The sequence below is a fragment of the Lontra canadensis genome, unplaced genomic scaffold (assembly GCF_010015895.1).
Source record: "Lontra canadensis isolate GAN:19392208 unplaced genomic scaffold, GSC_riverotter_1.0 scaffold21, whole genome shotgun sequence".
Taxonomy (NCBI): domain Eukaryota; kingdom Metazoa; phylum Chordata; class Mammalia; order Carnivora; family Mustelidae; genus Lontra; species Lontra canadensis.
In genome coordinates, this window is record NW_022631015.1 from 337,829 (window position 1) to 358,103 (window position 20,275).

Genomic DNA, 20,275 nt, shown 5'->3' on the forward strand with positions numbered 1-20,275 from the left:
TACTTATACACTCCCTGAGCTGTGTCACTGATGGAGGGACAGCAGAAAGCATGTTTGGCTGGGAGGAAGAACTGCCATGGGTAATTTAAGGAGTGATGAAACCAGACAACTCTCAGTGACACATCCTGCCCTGGTAGTCTTAAAAGTCACTAACCTCTTTCTTAAGCCCCAACTTCCTCATCTGTAAAATGGACATAATACCTTCTAGCTCATAAGGTTGTCACAAGTCTATTGGGAGGCTAAATGAGGTAATCTGGTATAATGCCTAGCATATAGTAAGCCCCCAACAAGTAGAGAATTAGCAGAACAGCTGATAAATGCTTTCTGACAATGATTAGACAAATATAAGGTAAACTAGGATTTAAGTATTTATTTTGCACTTTGAAACTAGACATAAAAATTATATAGCTAATGAAAATGTAAAAATAAAGACGCTTGGGAAAAAAATGACAACTAAATTACATCTTGTATTAAAGACACATTCTTTATTGGATGAATGCTCTGTAGTAGATATTGAAAATAATACAAACATCCAGGACTATAGATTTGTAATTCAGTTCATCATCATGTTAGGTGCAATAATTAACATGCTTAGGAGAGACAATGTTCTGTGTATTACTTAATAAGTTTTATCAAGCACATTTGTAAAAATTAAACTTTCACTTCCAGTTATTATGAATTCCCCCATACACCAAATGAATAAACATAACAACACTGACTTATTCCAAATAATGGATACTATATCTGGCAATCTATACTCTAAAATTACTTGTATTAGTAAAGATATTAATTTCAGCCTTAACAAGGGATTCTGTGACACCCATAGAAAAATTTGAGAACCCTAACACACAGCCAATAGGTAAGAGAATTACTCGGTTTTCTGAGCAAACGGTATGGTAAAATTAGGTAGGGAAAGCTGCCTTTGAAAGAGGTTACGGTGCCCTGCGCCTATGCTGGTAAACGAAGTCAGCAGCGAATGTAGGACAAATGGCATGAGGTTCATCAGCAGTTCCTACTGCCTGGTAACAGAGGAGTGTCTGAATCTTCAGAAAACACAGACTACATCAGAGAAATGTTCTTTTAGCTACTGAGCAAGATACTTCAAATGGTAAGGAGCAGTGGAGAGAAAAGACATTGCTGGAGAGGAAGGAGTGAACAGAGGTGGGCAGGACTGTCAGCTGTCACCAGGGGGCCTGGCTTGTTCTTTAAGAGGCAGTGAAGGCTGCAGCTATTTCCACCAGCATCTATTGGGGTATCTAAGCTCTACCACAGTAACAAATGGGTCCTAAGGGACAGGCAATGCTTTGACATGAAAAAACACTTTAAGAGTGAGTGGGACAAAGAAAACCTACACTGAAAGGTGCTTAATGTTTATTAGCTCAGTGAGAAATACAAATGAGGCAGCAAGACACAAAGTTAACTCACGGACATCTGGACCACAAATAATTTACACCAAATATAACATTTTCTTAGGCAAACTGCAAATTCTCTAAAATTCCACTTGAATTAGGAGAGTTAGAGGTATTCGTATGAAATAAAGTTTTTAAGTAAAGATGTACAGCTTAGGACAGTTAAAGTTCCAAAGATGTCTAAATATAACTTTCCAAATCTTCTTACCAATCTCTCCATGTGTCTTGGAAGCTGCAGACAATAAAAGTCTAGTATATGAGACACTGAAGAATGCCTTAGTTACATCACATGCCATCTCAAAGCACTCCCTGTAAAAGTAGCTCTCCTTAGGGCATTCATCATGCAACACATAGCTAAGAATATATAGATTTAAAGGTATTTTAAGACATATAGAGCCCAATGTAATAAAAATGACAAAACAAGTTATTGCTTGGGCATTTCAAACTGGGTCATTTTGGTTGAAATAAAACATACAAACATCTTTCTAAGCTGCCAATTTGGGGAAAAGAGAAAGAGTACAAACCTAATGCTTTGTATGCTAATACCTTTAGGGCACTTAATAAAGTGGTAACAATTATTACTTTTATCTTTTGAATGCCCTTTTTTGGGGATGGTATTTATGTTTTCATCATAGTTGAAGAAGCAGCTTGGAAACAGGTGAGCTGCAAGTGCATGCTACTCTTGAACTTGTTCAGCAGCTCTTCCAGTAACCTGTAGGGAGAAGAATCTATTTTACAGCCTGGCAGAGTGAAGGTTGCCTAGCAACTTAAGAAAACAAGCAGGGAAGCCAACTGCTCAGCTTGAGCTTCTGCTTGTTGAAGTTATTTACTTATTGATTCTTAATAACAGAAGTAAGTTAGTCAAAGGAGCTAGTCAAAAGGATTATGTATTTATATACATATCTATATTTATAATATAAAAATCTCCCACCTGTCTCCTTTCCCTAGAGTAATTAGATTTCTTCGTAAAATATATTAATGCCTGGGCTTGTACTTTTTTACATTCACTTTTTAAAAATTTAAAAAATACTAAAATGTACTCTTTTTGGCATACAGCTCTATGAATACTGATAAACACATATTAGCAACCTAATAACTGCCATAATCGGGACACAGAATAGTTCTATCATCCTCCAAATCTTCTTGTGCTGCCCCTTTGTGGCCACCTTTCTCCTTTCTCTCACTCGTAGGTAGCTACCGGTCTATTGCCTAGCTCCCCCTATTCTGCATTTTTGTTTTGAACAAATATTGGGAGAGAGGTAAACTGAAGTGGTGAATTAAGAACCAGAAGAATCAAGGTCAGTTCTAACTCAGCGGGCAAACTATACTAGTACTTAATAACTCAACTGTTTTCTTTAACTGGTTTGATGTATAATTTTAGAGCTTAGAGTTCATCTGGTTCAGATGAAGGAAAGAAGTGGGCTTAATGATACTGGAGTCAAAAGATTATTTCATGGGTTTAACAATGTTCAAAATTAGAACACCATCTCCATGTGACATTTTCCCAACCTCACGTGTTCTCTCTGACCTCTGAGTTTTCATAACACTCACCTATGCAAAATCACAGAGCCTATACCATGGTTTTCATGTCTGTAGACTAAGCAGCCAAACGCAAAGGCAGGTGGACTTCAGTTATGGTTAGTGAAGAAGCAAAGACCTACAATGTTTCCACTACCTCAGTTGAGGGTAGGTTGAGCATTTATGAAATTTGCCTGGCCTGCATTTTGTCTCAGGTCAGAATTTCCTGTTTTATGAGTAGCAGAGTTTAAATTCTGGTCAAGACCATTAACATAGTGTTAGTGAAACATAAACAATTTCATTATGTCATGTGTACAAATTTACTTTTTTATGACTTTACATTATATAAAGGAAAAATGTACATTGCTGGGCTACTCAAAGGAAAAAATCATCAAGTCCTACATTTTACTGGCTTTTTATATTTCTCTTAGTATTACCTTCTTAAAAATGTAGGACAATAACATAGTTTACGGAGTCAAAATAAACTTTCTTAAAATGTTTTCTGTATTAGTCACTTGAAACAAGAAAAGAGCAAATTTCTAAACTGCCATAAACCAAGAGAAAAGGTTTTACCTTATTCTGTCACATTGGAGACAAGCCAGGTACAGCCAACATAATGCATACTATAAAGGGCTATTAAGTAGTGCTTTTCCTTAAGTCCAAATCATCATCTATTCGAAAAGTACTTTTAGGTAACAAAACCTTGAAAACAGCATACAGAACTTACTTTTTATCTGCTCCACTTGAAAGCTGAGGCAGGGCTTCCAAAGCCTGTTTAAAACTAGACCTGGTACACAGACAAGCAACATTTAAATTAAACTTTTTATATTTCTAAGGGGAATGAAGAGCATCATTAAAAATTCTTAAGCATATCTTAAAATGTAAAGAAACCAGTATAAGCCAGTGAAGCATGTAGAAATATGAGACAAAGTAAAAGTGAAAAACAATAGAAAAAGTAAAAGTAAAAGTGAGGGTACAGGGTATAGTTCCCAGGCGAAGGTCTTGTAGGAGTAGGGTCAGAAAAAACTCAACTAGGAAATGAAACAGAACTTGAAAAGCTAAAAGAGAGAATGATTTTGACAAAAGGATGCTACTCATGGTACATGAGAGCTTAATGTGACCATGTTCAATTTTTAAAAAGTCTTTTCAAAACAAAACTGAACTATTAAAGCAACTGGTAAGAAAGGAAGGAATGAAGTAGAAATAGGGATGATTTTGATGATCATTAAACGAATGGGGACATTTATAGTATTGACATATAAAGGGCCTGATTTACAGCCAATATCTTATATTAATTAAATATAAATATAAATATAGGATTTAGTTATTAGTATATTTAAAATTTATAGGATAAGTGGAGATTGACTGATTGATTTTAATTTAACATACTTTCTTTTCATGAAAACTTAAAAAGGTGTGAATTTAAAAAGCCCACCAACTTGGTATGCTTAACTTTTTTAAAGTAGCAAGTACCAGAGAAGCTACCGAATCAAATAAAAAGCCTTTTAGGGGAAATTATTTGGTAATAACTTATACTGGTCATTAAGGTATAATTTTTAACTTCTCTTATTCTTTTATAATTTGTTGTCTAAGGGTAAAGAAATAAATGTAATTATTCTTGACTTTAAGGTAGTCTTTGATTTTGTATTATAAAAATGGATCCTCATCAGTATACTAGCAAACATACTTTTGGGCATGTTTCTCAAACAAGGGGAAAATATCACAGCAACAAATAGACTACGAAGTCCCAAATGGATTAAAAAAACTGATAGTGGAAAGCTTTAGTTGTTCCCAGTTAGGACAAGGGATAGGTTATAGCCTGTGGGCACACTTAGTTTCCTTTCCAATATGAAATTGACTTTCTTCTTTCCTGATGTAGAGCGGAGTCTTTGCTGTTATCTCCATTGTCATCTTAAACCTCTTCTCAATTAATCAAAAGAAATCTATTATTCTTTATTTTTACACTATGACAACAATGATGATCATGAAGATGATATCACTGATTATTTGTAGTGCACCAATAGTTTAGAAGGAAACTTGGCATATCTTTTAATTTACTTCCCCCAAAACTTTGCCTAGAGAGTATTTATTATCTTTCTTTCATGGATGAGGAACTTAGGCTCTGAAAGTTTAAATTAATAGGAATAAATACCCAGGTACTTACACAAAGCATGCACCCATATAAGCTTTGGACTAAGTGGAGTGCCCTCTATCATCCATTATTTAATATTTTATGTAGAAAAATTAAGCATGGGAAAGGTGTGACTAAATAACTAACATGGGAACCATCTAGAAATGGCTTCTTGTCAGCCATCATGAACAGGAATAGACTCTAACTTCATTCGTTAGGAAAAAAAATTAGAAGTCTCTTCAGTTGTAATAAACACAGTAAAACTGATGGCATAAGCCATGTCATCGAAAGCTGGAAATGAGTAAGTATATCAAACAAAGTGTCCTTAAACATTTTACTTGTATGTTACTTGGATTACCAGGCACATTAGCAATATAACCGAGTATTTCCTAGGTACTTTGACAATGGAGTAAACAATTTTGTATAGGTAAGTAGTTAGTGATATTTTAGTTCACCTACCGATATTCTGATGATAGGAAATCCTGACTTTCATTCAAAACAGCTAAAAATTATCATCAAATTTCCACTACAAAATTTTGTAGAGAAACCACAAGGCTTCCTCTTATGCTGATATTTACAATGCTTAAACTGTCCCTCGGAGTCTGCTATGAATAGATTAAGACTCAATCTTTCTTCTCCTTTTTTCAAGAAGTATGTAATGCTCTGATATATCATTTATGAGATTAAGATTTATTTTACTGAATGAAAACATAAAATCATATTAAGTCTTTTTTCCTTTATATTATGCTACAAAGAACCAGTATTAGGAATCGTTGGCTTTTTATGCTTTTTAGCTAAAAAATTAATCAAATATAAACTTTATCACATCACAATCATGAACGTTCAGTCTGATCAGTTAATCCTTACAAAGGATTTAATAGACTAATAAGCTTTATTTTATTTTTTTATGTTCAGTTAGCCAGCATATAGTACATCATAAGTTTTTGATGTAGTATTCAACAATTCATTAGTTGCATATAATTGTATTTTAATGAAGTACTCAGAACAAAACATTTAGCATCTCACTTGCTTTCAGGCGTCAGGTGAACAGCAACAGTATCCCTCAAAGCACAGATTTCAAGGCGTGCCTAAACATGAGAAAAAGATAATGTGACCCTAGGGAACTGCATCAATTATTAAATTGAAACAAGTGATGAACGGACAGTCTCCAGCCTGTTTACCGCAGGGATAGGGTTGACAGATTACCACTGGCATGTAGCTATCCCCCACCTGTCATGGTGACAATTAATTATGAACAGACTTTCTAAAACACTCCAAATAAATCAGCTATGACAAAATATTCTTTCACTGAAAATTAACTTACAGTCAAGTATGAGTATGTGAAGGCAGGGAGTCAGATATCTTGTTGTAAAAAGGTTCAACCTATGGAAGTATTTTCCAGAAAGCTATATTTACTACCTAACCAGTAATTTTTTCCTTTAGTTTGCTTGTGAGAAGAAGCAAAATTTGAAACACTGTGTCTGGATTATTGTCCACGCAACAGATTTAAGAAAATGCACTGGCTTACTTCTTTATACCTATGCCCTTTTGGGCATACTGACTTTATTCTAAAAGGTTAAAATAAAGTTCTGCAGATTTAATACAATGTCTATTAAAATCACAGCTGGCTTTTGTTTCTTTGGTGATTGTTTTTTATGAAAATTGACAAGTTGATCCAAAAAGACAAAACCATCTGAAAAAGAATAACACAGATAAATGCTTTCTGATTTCAAAACTTTTTATAAATCTATAATAATTAAGACAGTGTGGCACTGCTAATTGGACAGAAACTGAATAGTAGAACAGAACTGAGTGTCCAGAAATAAATCTTGCGATCAACAGATTTTGACAAGGGTGCTGAGACCATTCAAAGGGGGAAAGAACAATTTCTTCAACAAATAGTGCTGGGACAACTGGATTTCCAAATGAAAAAGACTGTACTTGGATGCCTTCCTTAACACAAACAAACTCAAAATGGATGACAGACATAAATGTAAGGGATAAAACTATGAAATACATAGAAGAAAACAATAGTAAATCTTTGTGATGTTAGGCTAGGCAAGCCTTCTTAGACATCAAAAGTACAAGCAAAAAAGAAGGAGAGGGAGATGGCAGCAGAGTAGGAGAACCCTAGGCTCACCTTATTCCACGAATACAAGAAGGCAACTATTAAATCATCCTAAATACTCAAGAAATTGAACTGAAGACTGGCAGATTGAACTAAAAAAAAAAAAGGTAGAGAAGAGACCACATTGAAGAAGGTAGGAAGTATGGAGATGTGGTTAGGGAGACAGATTGTGGTCACCATGGCCACAGAGAAAGAAGAGAAACAGGCTAGCACACATGGGAGTGTACAGGGAAAATAAATCTCCATAGCAATTGGCTTGGAAAGTAAGAGGGCCCAAATTTCATGAGCTCTTACAACTAAAGCCTGGAGTGTTAAAGATCAGTGGGAGTTGGAAGATGGCAGCAGAGTAGGAGTACCCTAGGCTTACCTCATCACATGAATGCAACTACATTAACTATCAGATCATCCTAAACACCCCAGAAATTAACCTAATGACTGGCAGAACTAACTCTACAACTAAAGGTAGGGAAAAGGCCGCACTGAAGGATAAAAAAGAATTAATTAGATGTATTTTTGGAGACACATCATGGTTGCTTCAGTGGGGAAGGAGTTGCAGTTACAGAGAAGGGTGAGAGATAAGACTCGCTCATATGAGGAAAACAAATCCTACAATAGACAGGATTAGAAACATGCCTGATGGAATGCATAGTAGGCTAGAAGAAGCAGAGGAATTAATGACCTAGAAGACAGAGTAATGGAAAGTAATCAAGCTGAACAAAAAGAGGAAGGGAATTATGCAAAATGAGAACAGACTTAGGGAACTCAGAGATGTCATCAAACATAGTAACATTTGTATTATATGAGACCAAGAAGAAGACAGAGAGAAAAGGGAGCAAAAATTTATTTGAAGACATAGTAGCTGAAAAATTCCCTAATCTGGGGAAGGAAACAGATATCCGGATCCAGGAAGCACAGACAACCCAAAACAAAATCAACAAAAGCAGACCATGCCAAGATATGCTGTAATTAAATTGGCAAAATATAGTGATAAAGAAAAAACATTTAAAAGCATCAAGACAAAAGAAGACAGTAACATACAAGGGAAACTCCATAAGGCTAGCAGGGGAATTTTTCAGCAGAAATGAGGCAGGCCTGGGGTGGGGAAGGCAGTTAACTGTCTGCCTTCTGCCCAGGTCATGATCTCAGGGTCCTGGGATTGAGGCCTGTGTTGGGCTCCCTGCTCTGCAGGGAGACTGCTTCTCCTTCTGCCCCTTCCCTCTGCTCATGCTCTCTCTCTCTCTCTCTAATAAATAAAATCTTAAAAGAAAGAGAGAGAGAGAAATGTGACAGGCCAGAAGACAGTGGCATGATATATTCCAAGTGCAAAATAGGAAAAATCTGCAGCCAACAATATTCTATCCAGCAAGGCTATCATTCAGAATAGAAGTAGAGATATGGAGTTTCCCAGACAAAGAAAAACTGAAGGAGTCCATAGCCACTAAACCAGCCATGCAAGAAATAGTTAAGGAGACTCTGAATGGAAAGGAGAGACCAAAAGTGGCAGTATGAAGGTAGGAAACACAAAAGCAGTAAAAATAAATAATTCTGTAAAAAATCAAGTCAATGAACTCATTAAAAAAAAAAATGATGTGATGTATGACACCATATGCCTAAAATGTGGGGAAGGAAGGAGTAGGGAATAGGTTCAAACTTGAACAACCATCAACTCAGTATAAACTGCTATATGCACAAGATGTTATATAAACATATTGGTAACCACAAACCAAAAAGCACTAATAAAAGTGCAAAGAAAAAAGAGAAAGAAATCCAATTACATCACTAAAGAAAACCACCAAACCATGAAAGAAAGAAGAAAGGGTCAGACAAAATCTTCAAAAAAACCCCACAAAACAATAAAATATCAATAAAAACATATCTATCAATAATTACTTTGAATATAAATGGACTAAATGCTCCAATCAAAAGACACAGGGTAACAAAATGGATAAAGAAAAAGCAAAACCTATCCATATGCTGCCGAAAAGAGACTCATTTTAGACCTAAAGACACCTGCAAATTGAAAGTGAGGGCATGGAGAAACATCTATTATGCATACTGATGAAAAAAAAAAAAAAGAGCTAGTACTTATTTCAGACAAAAATAGACTTTAAAAAAGACTGTAACAAGGGACAAAGAAGGACACTATATCATAATAGAGAAGATAATCTGACAAGAAGATATAATAATTCTATATATCGATGCACCCAACATGGGAACACCCAAATATATAAAACAGTTAATAACTAACATAAAGAACAAATTGATAATGATACAGTAATAGTAGGGGATTCTAACACTCCACTTACCTCAATGGACAGACCATCTAAACAGAAAATCAACAAGGAAACAATGGCTTTAAATGACACACTAGACCAGATGGATTTAACAGCAGAGTAGACATTCTTTTCAAGTGTACACAAAACATTCTCCAGAATAGATCATAGCCCACAAAACAAGCCTCAACAAATTCAGAAAGACTGGAGTCTTACGATGCACCTTTTCTTACCACAATATAATGAAACTAGAAGTCAACCACAAGAAAAAATATGGAAATAGCACAAATATATGAGGTTAAATAATATGCGACTAGACAATGAATGGGTCAACCAGGAAACCAAAGTAATAAAAAATGTACATAGAAACAAATGAAAATGAAAACACAATGAGGCAACATCTCTGGGATGCAGCAAAAGTGGTCCTAAGAGGGAAGTATATAGCAGTACAGGCCTACCTCAAGAAGCAAGAAAAATCTCAAAAACAGTAACAACAACAACAAAACAAAAACAAAAACAAACCAACCTATCTACCCTAAAGGAACTAGAAAAAGGACAACAAACAAAACCTAAAACCAGCAGAAGGAAGGAAATAATAAAGACTAGAGCGGAAATGAATGATATAGACTCAAAAAAAAAAAAAAAAAAAAGAAAGAAAGAAAGAAAGAGAACAGGTCAAGGACACCAGGAGCTGGTTCTTTGAAAAAAATCAATAAAACAGACTTATAGACAAAAAAAGAGAAAGGACTTAAATAACATCACAAATGAAACAAGAAATAACCAACAGCACAGAAATACAAACAATTATAATAGAATATTATGAAAAAACTATATGCCAACAAATTGGACAACCTTAAAGAAATGGATAAATTCCTAGAAGCATAAACTACCAAAACTGAAACAACTCCCAAAAAGCAATACCAGTTGGCTTCACAGATGAATTCTACCAAACATTTAAAGAAGAGTTCATACCTATTCTTCTCAGATAATTCCAAAAAACAGAAAAGGAAGGAAATTTCCAAATTCATTTATGAGACCAGCATTACCTTTAAACCAACATAAGATAAAGACATGACTAAGGAGAACTACAGGCCAATAACTCCAATGAACACACATAAAAATCCACAAGAAAATATTGGCAAATAGAATCCAACAATACCTTAAAAAAGTCATTCACGATGATCAAGTGAAATTCATTCCTCAGTTGCCAGGGTGGTTCAGTATTTGCAAATCAATTAACATGATACATAATATCAGTAAGAGAAAGGATAAGAACCATATAGAAAAAGAACATATAGACATATAGAAAAAGAACATATAGACATATAGAAAAAGCAAGTGACAAAGTGCAATTTCCATTCGTGATAAAAACCCTCAACAAAGTAGGTTTACAAGGAACATATCTCAACATAATAAAGGCCATATATGAAAAACCCACAGCTAACATCACCATCAAGGAGGAAAAAATTGAGAACTTTTCCTCTAAGGTCAGGAACAAGATAAGGATGTTGACTCTCACAACTTTCATTCAACATATTACTGGAAGTCCTAGCCAGAGCAATCAGACAACAAAAAGAAATAAAAGTAATTTAAATCTGTAAGGAAGAAATAAAAATTTCACCATTTGCAGATGATACGATACTATATTTAGAAAACCTGAAAAATTTCACCATAAAACTGCTAGAACTCACAAATTCAGTAAAGTGGCAGGGTACAAAATCAAGGTACATAAAACTGTTGCATTTCTATATACTGATAATGAAGTAGCAGAAAGAGAAATTAAAGAATTGATACCATTTACAACTGAACCCAAAATAATAAGATACCTAAGAATAAACTTAACCAAAGAGATGAAAGACCTATACTCCTAAAACTATAAAACAATGACATAAGAAACTGAAGATGACACAAAGAAATGGAAATGCATTCTATGCTCATGGATTGGAAGAACAATAATTGTTAAAACATTTATACTATCCAAAGCAATCTTCACATTTAATGCAATCCCTATCAAAATACCAAGAGTATTTTTCACAGAGCTAGAACAAACAATCCTAAGATTTGTATGGTATAAAAAAATACCAAAAATAGTCAAAGCAATCCTTAAAAAGAAGAAAAGCTGGAGGCATCACAATTCAGGACTTCAAGTTATATTACAAAGCTATAGTGGTCAAAACAGTATGGTACCGGCATAAAAACAGATAATATAGATCATAGAACAGAATAGAACACCCAGGAAAAAACCCACATCTATATGGTCAGTTAATATTCAACAAAGCAGAAAAGAATATCCAATGAGAAAAAGTCTCTTCAACAAATCGTGTTGAGAAAACTGGACAGAAACATGCAAAAGAATAAAAGTGGACCATTTTCTAATACCTTATACAACTTATACAACTCAACAAGAACTTATACAACTCAAGAGCCAAATACCAAATAATCTAATTAAAAAATGGGCAAAAGACATGAACATTTTTCCAAAGAAGACATAGATATGGGCAATAGGCACATGAAAACATACTTAACATCACTCATCATCAGGGAAGTAGAAATCAAAACCTCACAATGAGATATCATCTCACACCAGAATAGCTAAAATCAACAACACAAGAAACAACAGATACAGAAAATGAACCCTCTTGCAACGACGGTGAGAATACGGAAAGCAGTGTGGAGGTTCTTCAAAAAGTTAAAAATAGAACTACCCTATGATCCAGTAATCGCACTATTAGGTATTTACCCAAAGAATACAAAGATACCAATAAAAGGATAAGTGAACCCCTATGTTTTTGCAGCATTATTTAAAATAGCCAAATTATAGAAGTAGCCAAAGTGTCCACCAATTGATGACAGATAAAAAAGATGTGAGACACACACACACACACACACACACACACACACACACACAGGAGTATTATTCAGCCATAAAAATGAATGATATCTTGCCATCTGCAATGACATAGATAAAGCTAGAGAGTATAACACAAAGTAAAATAAGTCAGAGAAAGACAAATACCATAGGATTTCAATCATATGTGGAATTTAAGAAACAAAACAAAGGAGCAAAGAAAATAAAAGAGGGAAAAAAAACAACAACAACAAGAAATAGACTCCAATGTAGAGAGAACAGACTGTTGGTTACCAGAGGGGAGGAGGTGAGGGAAGTTTAAATAGGTGATGGGGATTAAAGAGTGCACTTGTAACATCATGAGCAGTGGGGTATTGTATGGAAGTGTTGAATCACTGCATTGTACATCTGAAACCAATGTAACACTGCATGTTACTATATTGGAATTAAAATAAAAACTTAAAAGTAACAAAAGAAAAAAATTGATAAATTAGACTTCATCAAAATTAAAAACTTTGTATGTGCTGTGACCTATAGCTTCATAAAAGTAAAAAACAACGCAAAGAATGAGATACCACTTCACACACACTAAAATGGCTAGTATCAGTAAGACAGTAACAAGTATTGGTGAGGATGTGGAGAAACTGGAATCTTTATATATGGCTATTAGAAAGTAAAATGGAACAATTAGTTTAAAATCAGTCTGGCACTTCATCAAAACATTAAGCATGGAAATGTGAGTTGGGTGCGTTTAATGAGGGCGATACAACACCCCATTAAGAACTTGCTCACCAAACCCAAGGAAGAGATCAGGAAAGATTTGTTCTGGGCAGATTCTTTGAATACAGGCTGGGCTGAACAGGTATTCCTTTAGTAGTCACCCTGTTGCAGCTAATCAGTAAACAAGGAACATGCGACTATTGCTCACAGAAACCCATATAGGCAGGTGATGCTGTGGTGACTTCCGATAGCTCAGAAGTGTTCCAGGGTACACCTTGCCTGGATCGCAGTTGTATTCAGCTACACATCCCCTCAACCACCTCTCACCAAAGTGACTAGGAGGAGGAACACCCAACAGAGGAAAAATTCAGAGACTGTGCCCTCTCCCTCAGAACTATTGGATATGGATATAAACAGCATGTCGGAAAGGGAATTCAGGGTAAGAATTATCCAGGCAATGGCTAGGTTGGAGAAAACCATTAGTGACAACATAGAAACTCTCAGGGAAGAAGTGAAAACCACCCAAGAAGAAGTTAAAAATGCTACCAATGAGATCCAATCTAATCTAATCTAACTTCTCTAACAGCTAGGGTAACCAAGGCAGAAGACAGAATTAGTTATCTACAGGACAAACTGATAGAGAAAAAGGATCAGGAGGAGGCGAAACCATGAAAACAGAATTAGGGAAATAAATGATGCCACGAAACATTCCAACATCAGAATTATTGGGATCCCTGAGGGGGTGGAGAAAGAAAGAAGACTAGAAGATAGAGTTGAACAAATTCTTGATAAAAATTTTCCCAAACTGGGGAATGGAACCAGCATTCGTGTCCTAGAGTTTCGCAGAAAGATCACCCCAAGATCAATGAATCTAGAAAACCTCAAGGCACTTGACTGTGAGACTGATGAATCATAATTTTAGACAAGAGCTCCTGAGGGCAGCTAGAGGGAAGAGATTCCTTACGTACAGAGGAAGATCCAACAGAATAACATCACACCTGTCCACAGAAACCACGCAAGGCAGATAGGGCTAGCGAGACATATTCAGGGCACTAAATGAGAAGAACATGCAGCCAAGAATACTTTATCCAGCAAGGCTGACACTCAAAATGGATAGTGAGATAAAGAGCTACCAAGACCGGCAAGGTTCAAAAGAGTACGTGACCACCAAGCCAGCACTACAAGAAATATCATGGGGGTTTCTATAAAAGAAAGAACCCAAGAGTGACATAGAACAGAAATTTATGGAGAAAATCTATAGAAACAAGGACTTCACAGGCAACATGATGTCAGTAAAAATGTATCTTCCAATAATCACTCTCAACATGAATGGCTTAAATGCTCCCATAAAAATGACACAGGGTTGCAGATTGGATGAAATGACAGGACCCATCTATACGCTGTCTACACAAACCCATTTGGAACCTAAAGATACATCCAGACTGAAAGTAAAGGGATGGAGAAGCATCTTTCATGCCTATAGGCCTCAAAAGAAAGCTGGGGTAGTGATTTTTATATCAGATAAATTAGATTTTAAACTAAAGACTGTAGTCAGAGATACAGAAGGACACTACATCATTCTTAAAGGGTCTATCCACTAAGAAGATCTAACAATTGCAAATATTTATGCCCCCAATGCGGGAACAGTGAACTACCTAAGACAACTGTCAAGATAAAGAGTCATACTGATATGAACACATTTAATAGCAGAGGATCCTGTTACTCTCAGTAATAGATGATCCAAGCAGAAAATCAGTAAGAAACAAGAGACCAGTGGAACAGAGTAGAGAGCAGTGGAACAGAGTAGAGAGCCCAGATATGGACCCTCAACTCTATGGCCAAATAATCTTCAACAAAGCAGGAAAAAATATTCAGTGGAAAAAAGTTTCTTCAATAAATGGTGCTGGGAAAATTGGACAGCTATGTGTAGAAGAATGAAACTCGGACATTCTCTTACATCATATACAAAGATAAACTTGAAATGGATAAAAGACCTCGATGTGAGGCAGGAATCTACCAAAATCCTAGAGGAGAACATAGGCAGTAACCTCTTTGACACCGGCCACAGCAACTTCTTTCAAGACATGTCTCCAAAGGCAAAGGAAAACAAAAACAAAAATGAAAATCTGGGACTTCATCAAGATGAAAAGTTCCTGCACAGCAAAGCAAACAGTCAACAAAACAATAAGGCAAACCATGGAATGGGAGAGGATATTCACAAATGATACTACAGACAAAGGGCTGATATCCAAGATCTAAAAATAACTCCTCAAACTCAACATCCAAAAACAGATAATCATGTCAAAAAATGGGCAGACATGAACAGACACTCCTCCAAAGAAGACATATAAATGGTTAGCAGACACATAAAAAATATTCATTATCGTTAGCCATCAGGGAGATTCAAATCCAAACCGCAATGGAATACCACCTTACACCAGTTAGAATGGCCAAAATTAACAAGACAGTAAACAAGAAGTGTTGGAGAGGATGTGGAGAAAGGGAAAACCTTCTTACACTGTTGGTGGGAATGCAAGTTGGTGCAGTCACTTTGAAAATAGTGTGGAGATTCCTTAAGAAATTAGAAATAGAGCTAATGTATGACCCTGCAATTGCACCACTGGGTGTTAACCCCAAAGATACAGATGTAGTGAAAAGAAGGGCCATCTGTACCCCAATGTTCATAGCACCAATGGCCACAGTCACCTAACTGTGGAAAGAACCAAGATGCCCTTCAACAGATGAGTGGATAAAGAAGATATGGTCCATATATATAATGGAGTATTATGCCTCCATCAGAAAGGATGAATACCCAACTTTTGTATCATAATGGATGGGACTAGAAGAGATTATGCTGAGTGAAGTAAGTCAAGCAGTGAAAGTCAATAATATGGTTTCACTTACTTGTGGAGCATAAGGAATAACACTGAGGATATTGGGAGATGGAGAGGAGAAGTGATTTGGGGGAAATCGGAGGGGGAGACAAACCATGAGAGACTATGGGTTCTGAGAAACAAACTGAGGGTTTTGGAGGGGAGGAGGGTGGGAGGTTGGGTGAGCCTGGTGGTGGGTATTATGGAGGGCATGTATTGCATGAAGCACTGGGTGTGATGCATAAGCAATGAATTTTGGAACACTGAAAAAAATAAAATTAAATCAGGAAAAAAAAAGATTAAACAATGGGTAGCCATTTGATCTAGCAATTCCCCTTCTAAGTACATACCCAAGAGAAATTAAAACATATAAAAATTTTTATGTGAATGGTCTTATTAGGTAAAAAGTAGAAATGACATGAATGTCCTCCAAATGAGAAGCAGATAAAGAAACTGTGGTATGTTTATACAATGAAATATTACCCAGTCATCAAAAGAAATATTACCCAATCATCAAAAGAAAAAAAATAACAATGAAATATTACCCAGTCATCAAAAGAAATATTACCCAATCATCAAAAGAAAAAAAAAAAAAAGAAAATACAATGAAATATTACCTAATCATCAAAAGAAATCATCAAAAGAAAGTTCTGGTACATGCTACAACCTATATGAACCTTGAAAATATTATGCTAATAAGTAAAAGCAGCCAGTCACAAAAACCCATATCCATATGGTTCCAGTTATATGAAAGTTTTGGAATAGGCAAATCATAGGGATAGAAAAGTCATGGAGGGGCATCTGGGTGGCTCAGTCAGTTAAGCACCTGACTTCTATTCAGGTCATGATCTCAGGAGCCTGGCATGGAGTCTGGCACTGGGCTTCAGGCTCAGCAGGGAGTCCGCTTGTCCCTCTCCCTTTCGCTCTGCCCCTTCCCCTGCTCATGCTTTTTTTCTCTCTCTCTCAGATAAATAAAATCTTTAAAAGGAAGGAAGGGAGGAAAGGAGAGAGAGATTAAGAGAGAAAGAAAAGAAAGAAGAAAAGAAAAAAGAAAAAAGAGAAAAAAAAAAGAAAAGAAATGAAAAGAAAAAGTCATGAAGATAGAAAGCAGAATACTGCTTGTTTGTGGTTCAGAAGGGAGGTTAGAAGGACAATGGAGAGTGGCTGTTGTGGGACCAAGGTTTCTTTCTAAGGTACAATATTCTAAAGGTGATTGTGTTGATGACTGCACAACTCTGTCAACATAGTAAAACAACAACAACAACAGTGAACTGTGTACACTTTTTACCTTATAGACAACACTCTATGGCAGATAAGTTACAGCTGCATAAAATTTTTAAGAATAAAAAAAGGTAACCTAAAGCTTAAACTTCTTGCAAGCTTGAAAAAGTGAGACTTTACATACAGATCAATTGTCTTCAGAGCTCCTGAATGAATGCGGAAGCCCACAGCATACATTCTCTACCTTTGAACTGGTATACCCACCATATGTATGCTGCTCAGGAGACTATTCAAAGAGACAACCTTTCTTCTCCATGAATGCATAAAACATAAAACAATGGTAAGAGACATGGCAGGTGTTTTAAATAAGAGTTAATTAGAAATTCTATAACCAATACGGTGAAACTTTTTCTGTTTGGAAAGCAGTTGTTTCATTTTTCAGTGCCTTAGAAGCATAAAAAATAGTGTGTAAGTAACAGCATATACATGGCAGTTTGTCTCTATTATTTATACTGTAGTATATATAGAAACAGATCTACAAAGAGAGTATCAAAAAAGAAAGAATAAGGTACAAGTTTCCTCTTTTTAAAAGATTTTATTTATTTGACAGAGAGAGACAACATGAGTGAGCGCGGGGTGGGGTGGGAGAGGGAGAAGCAGGCTTCCCGCTGTGCAGGGAGCCCAATGTGAGGCTTGATCCCAGGACGCTGGGATCATGACCTGAGGGGAAGGCAGACACTTAATGACTGAGCCACTCAGACACCCCTAGGTAGAACTTTTAGTTGAATGCTGTAGAAGGATTACATCACTGTAAAACTAATCTTCATGCCCAAATTTTATTCAAAGTAATAGGTGTTTTAATTAATCTATGACTTATGTCAACTATAAAAGCTGTGGTTATTTATAAAATACACATAGAATTATACACCAGAAAATGTCATGTTAAAATAGGAGCTAAAATCACCAAATTATCATTGCACTCCTCTCTAAACTGGCTCTCAGGAAGGCTCTGAAGATTGATGCACTGGCCCTTTTTTCTTTTTTTTAAGATTTTATATAGTTTATTTGTCAGAGAAAGAGAGAGCACAAGCAGGGGGAGAGGCAGACAGAGGGAAAAGCAGGCTCCCCGCTAAGCAAGGAGCTGGATATGGGACTCAATCCCAGAACCCCGGGATCATGACCTGAGCTGAAGACTGATGTTTAAACCGACTGAGCCACCCAGGTGTCCCAACCCTCTGGCCCTTATGTGTAATTATTGCAGGTTAACCTGTAATACCTCTGAGTTATCTGCTCAAAAGAAAATAGCCTAACACAGTGATTCTCAATGGGAGAGGCTGAAATGGGGTGGGGGGTTAGGTATATCTGAACTTTTCCAATACAGAAACAACTGTCCAAGTCCTAGGAGGCCAATAGTCTCATGGACATGTATATACAAAGAAGTTCTCCAGCTAAATCTGATATCTTTTCCCAGCTCTTCCCTGCTAGCTTTGAGAGAATTTGACCATTAGGCTCCTCCGTAGTTAATCTCAAACATTCAGAGAAAAACACTATCCTGAGACGTTTTCCTTAATAGATAGTTTTATCTGTTCGAGAATTTCATGTGAGTGAAAACCATACAGTATGTGAGCTTTTGTGTAAACCTTCCTTCACTCAGCTGAATGCTCCTGAGATTAATCCAGGTGGTACCAGTAATCTGTCCTCTTTAATGCTGAGTTATATTTGGTTACATGAACATATCACAGTTTATTCTACTGATCAATTCCTGGGCTGTTTCCAACTTTTGGTCATTATGTTTTTAGTCCTCTTGGTTAAATACCTAGGATTGGAATGGCTGGGTCATACAGTATGTTTAGTTTTTAGTTTTGTTTTGTTTTGTTGCAAGGGCTTGTCACTGTACTATTTTACACTTCCAGCAATGTGCAAGACCTCTAGTTTTGTTTTGTTTTTTTAATTTTAGTTTTTCAGTGTTCCAAGATTCATTGTCATTATGTACCACACATACGTGCCCTCCTTAATACCCACCACCAGGCTCACCCAACTCCCCCAACCTCTCCCCTCTAAAACCCTGTTTGTTTCTCAGAGACCACAGTCTCTCATGGTTCATCTTCCCCTCCAGTTTTCCCCCAATTCACTTTTCCTTCCTTCTCCTACCGTCCTCTATGTTATTCCTTATGTTCCACAAGTAAGTGAAACCATATGATAATTGACTTTCTCTGCTTGACTCATTTCACTCAGCATAATCTCCTCAAAAAATTGAGATAGAGCTACGCTATGACCCTGCAATTGCACTACTGGATATTTACACCTCAGACCTCTAGTTTCTTTTCAGTCTTGCCAACACCTGGTATTTAAGCCTTTAATTTTCTTCATTCTGGTAGATGTGTAATGGCATATTATTGTAGTGTTAATTTTCATTTCTCTGATAACTAATGATGCTGACCATCCTTTCATGTCCTGATTAGCCATTCTGACTCTTCTGGAAATCAAATTACATGTATGCTAGACTTTTTGACATTGTCCCAGGTCTCTGAAGTTCTATTTATTTTTTTCCCAATGATTCTTTCCTCTCTTCTTCATATTGGGTAACTTCTGTTGATTTATAAATTCACTGAATTTCTCTTTTATCCTGTCTAATCTGCTGTTATTCACATCTAGTAGACTTCAAAAAATTCATATATTGTATTTTTCCATTCCAGAATTTCCATTTAGTTCCTTTTTTTGGGTTTTATTTTTCTGCTGAGATTTCCTAACTATTCATTCATTATGAGCATGAACAGTCTCTTTTTTAACATCACTGAATGCAGCTGCTTTAAAGTCCTTGTCTTCAAAATCCAACATCTGTGTCACCTCAAGATTGGTCTCAGTTGATTTTTTTTTTTTAATTGAGAGTGGGTCATATTTTCCCATTTTATTTTGTTTGTGCACTTCATGTAAGTTTGGATTCTTTCTTGGACACTCTAAGTATTACGTATGAAGACTCTGGATTCTATAATATGCCCCTGAAGAGGACTGATCTTTGTTTTGTTTGTTTTAGCAAGGAATTAACTTATTTGGCCTCAAATGGAAAACTCTTGGCTCTTGGGCAGCACTTCAATTCTTACTTCATTTCTTCTAGCCTAACTGATCTGGTTGAAGTAGAGTTTGACCACACATG

At 36.1% G+C, this 20,275-nt stretch overlaps 1 protein-coding gene across 5 annotated transcripts in view; it reads right to left on the bottom strand.

Moving 5' to 3' along the window:
• Nucleotides 1–1,354: 1,354 nt before the first annotated feature.
• The window catches only part of EXOC2 (exocyst complex component 2), a 254,314-nt gene continuing 235,393 nt past the window's right edge, over nt 1,355–20,275 (bottom strand). For 4 of the 5 annotated variants that reach the window (XM_032861440.1, XM_032861437.1, XM_032861439.1 and 1 more), the window contains 3 exons: nt 6,085–6,146; nt 3,655–3,714; nt 1,355–2,121 (listed from right to left, as the gene is read on the bottom strand). In XM_032861440.1, coding sequence (XP_032717331.1) covers nt 2,028–2,121; nt 3,655–3,714; nt 6,085–6,146 — 216 coding nt within the window. In that variant the 3' untranslated portion in view covers nt 1,355–2,027. Of the gene's footprint in view, nt 2,122–3,652; nt 3,715–6,084; nt 6,147–20,275 lie in introns of those variants that run through there. The other variant, XR_004383127.1, reaches the window with a different exon arrangement.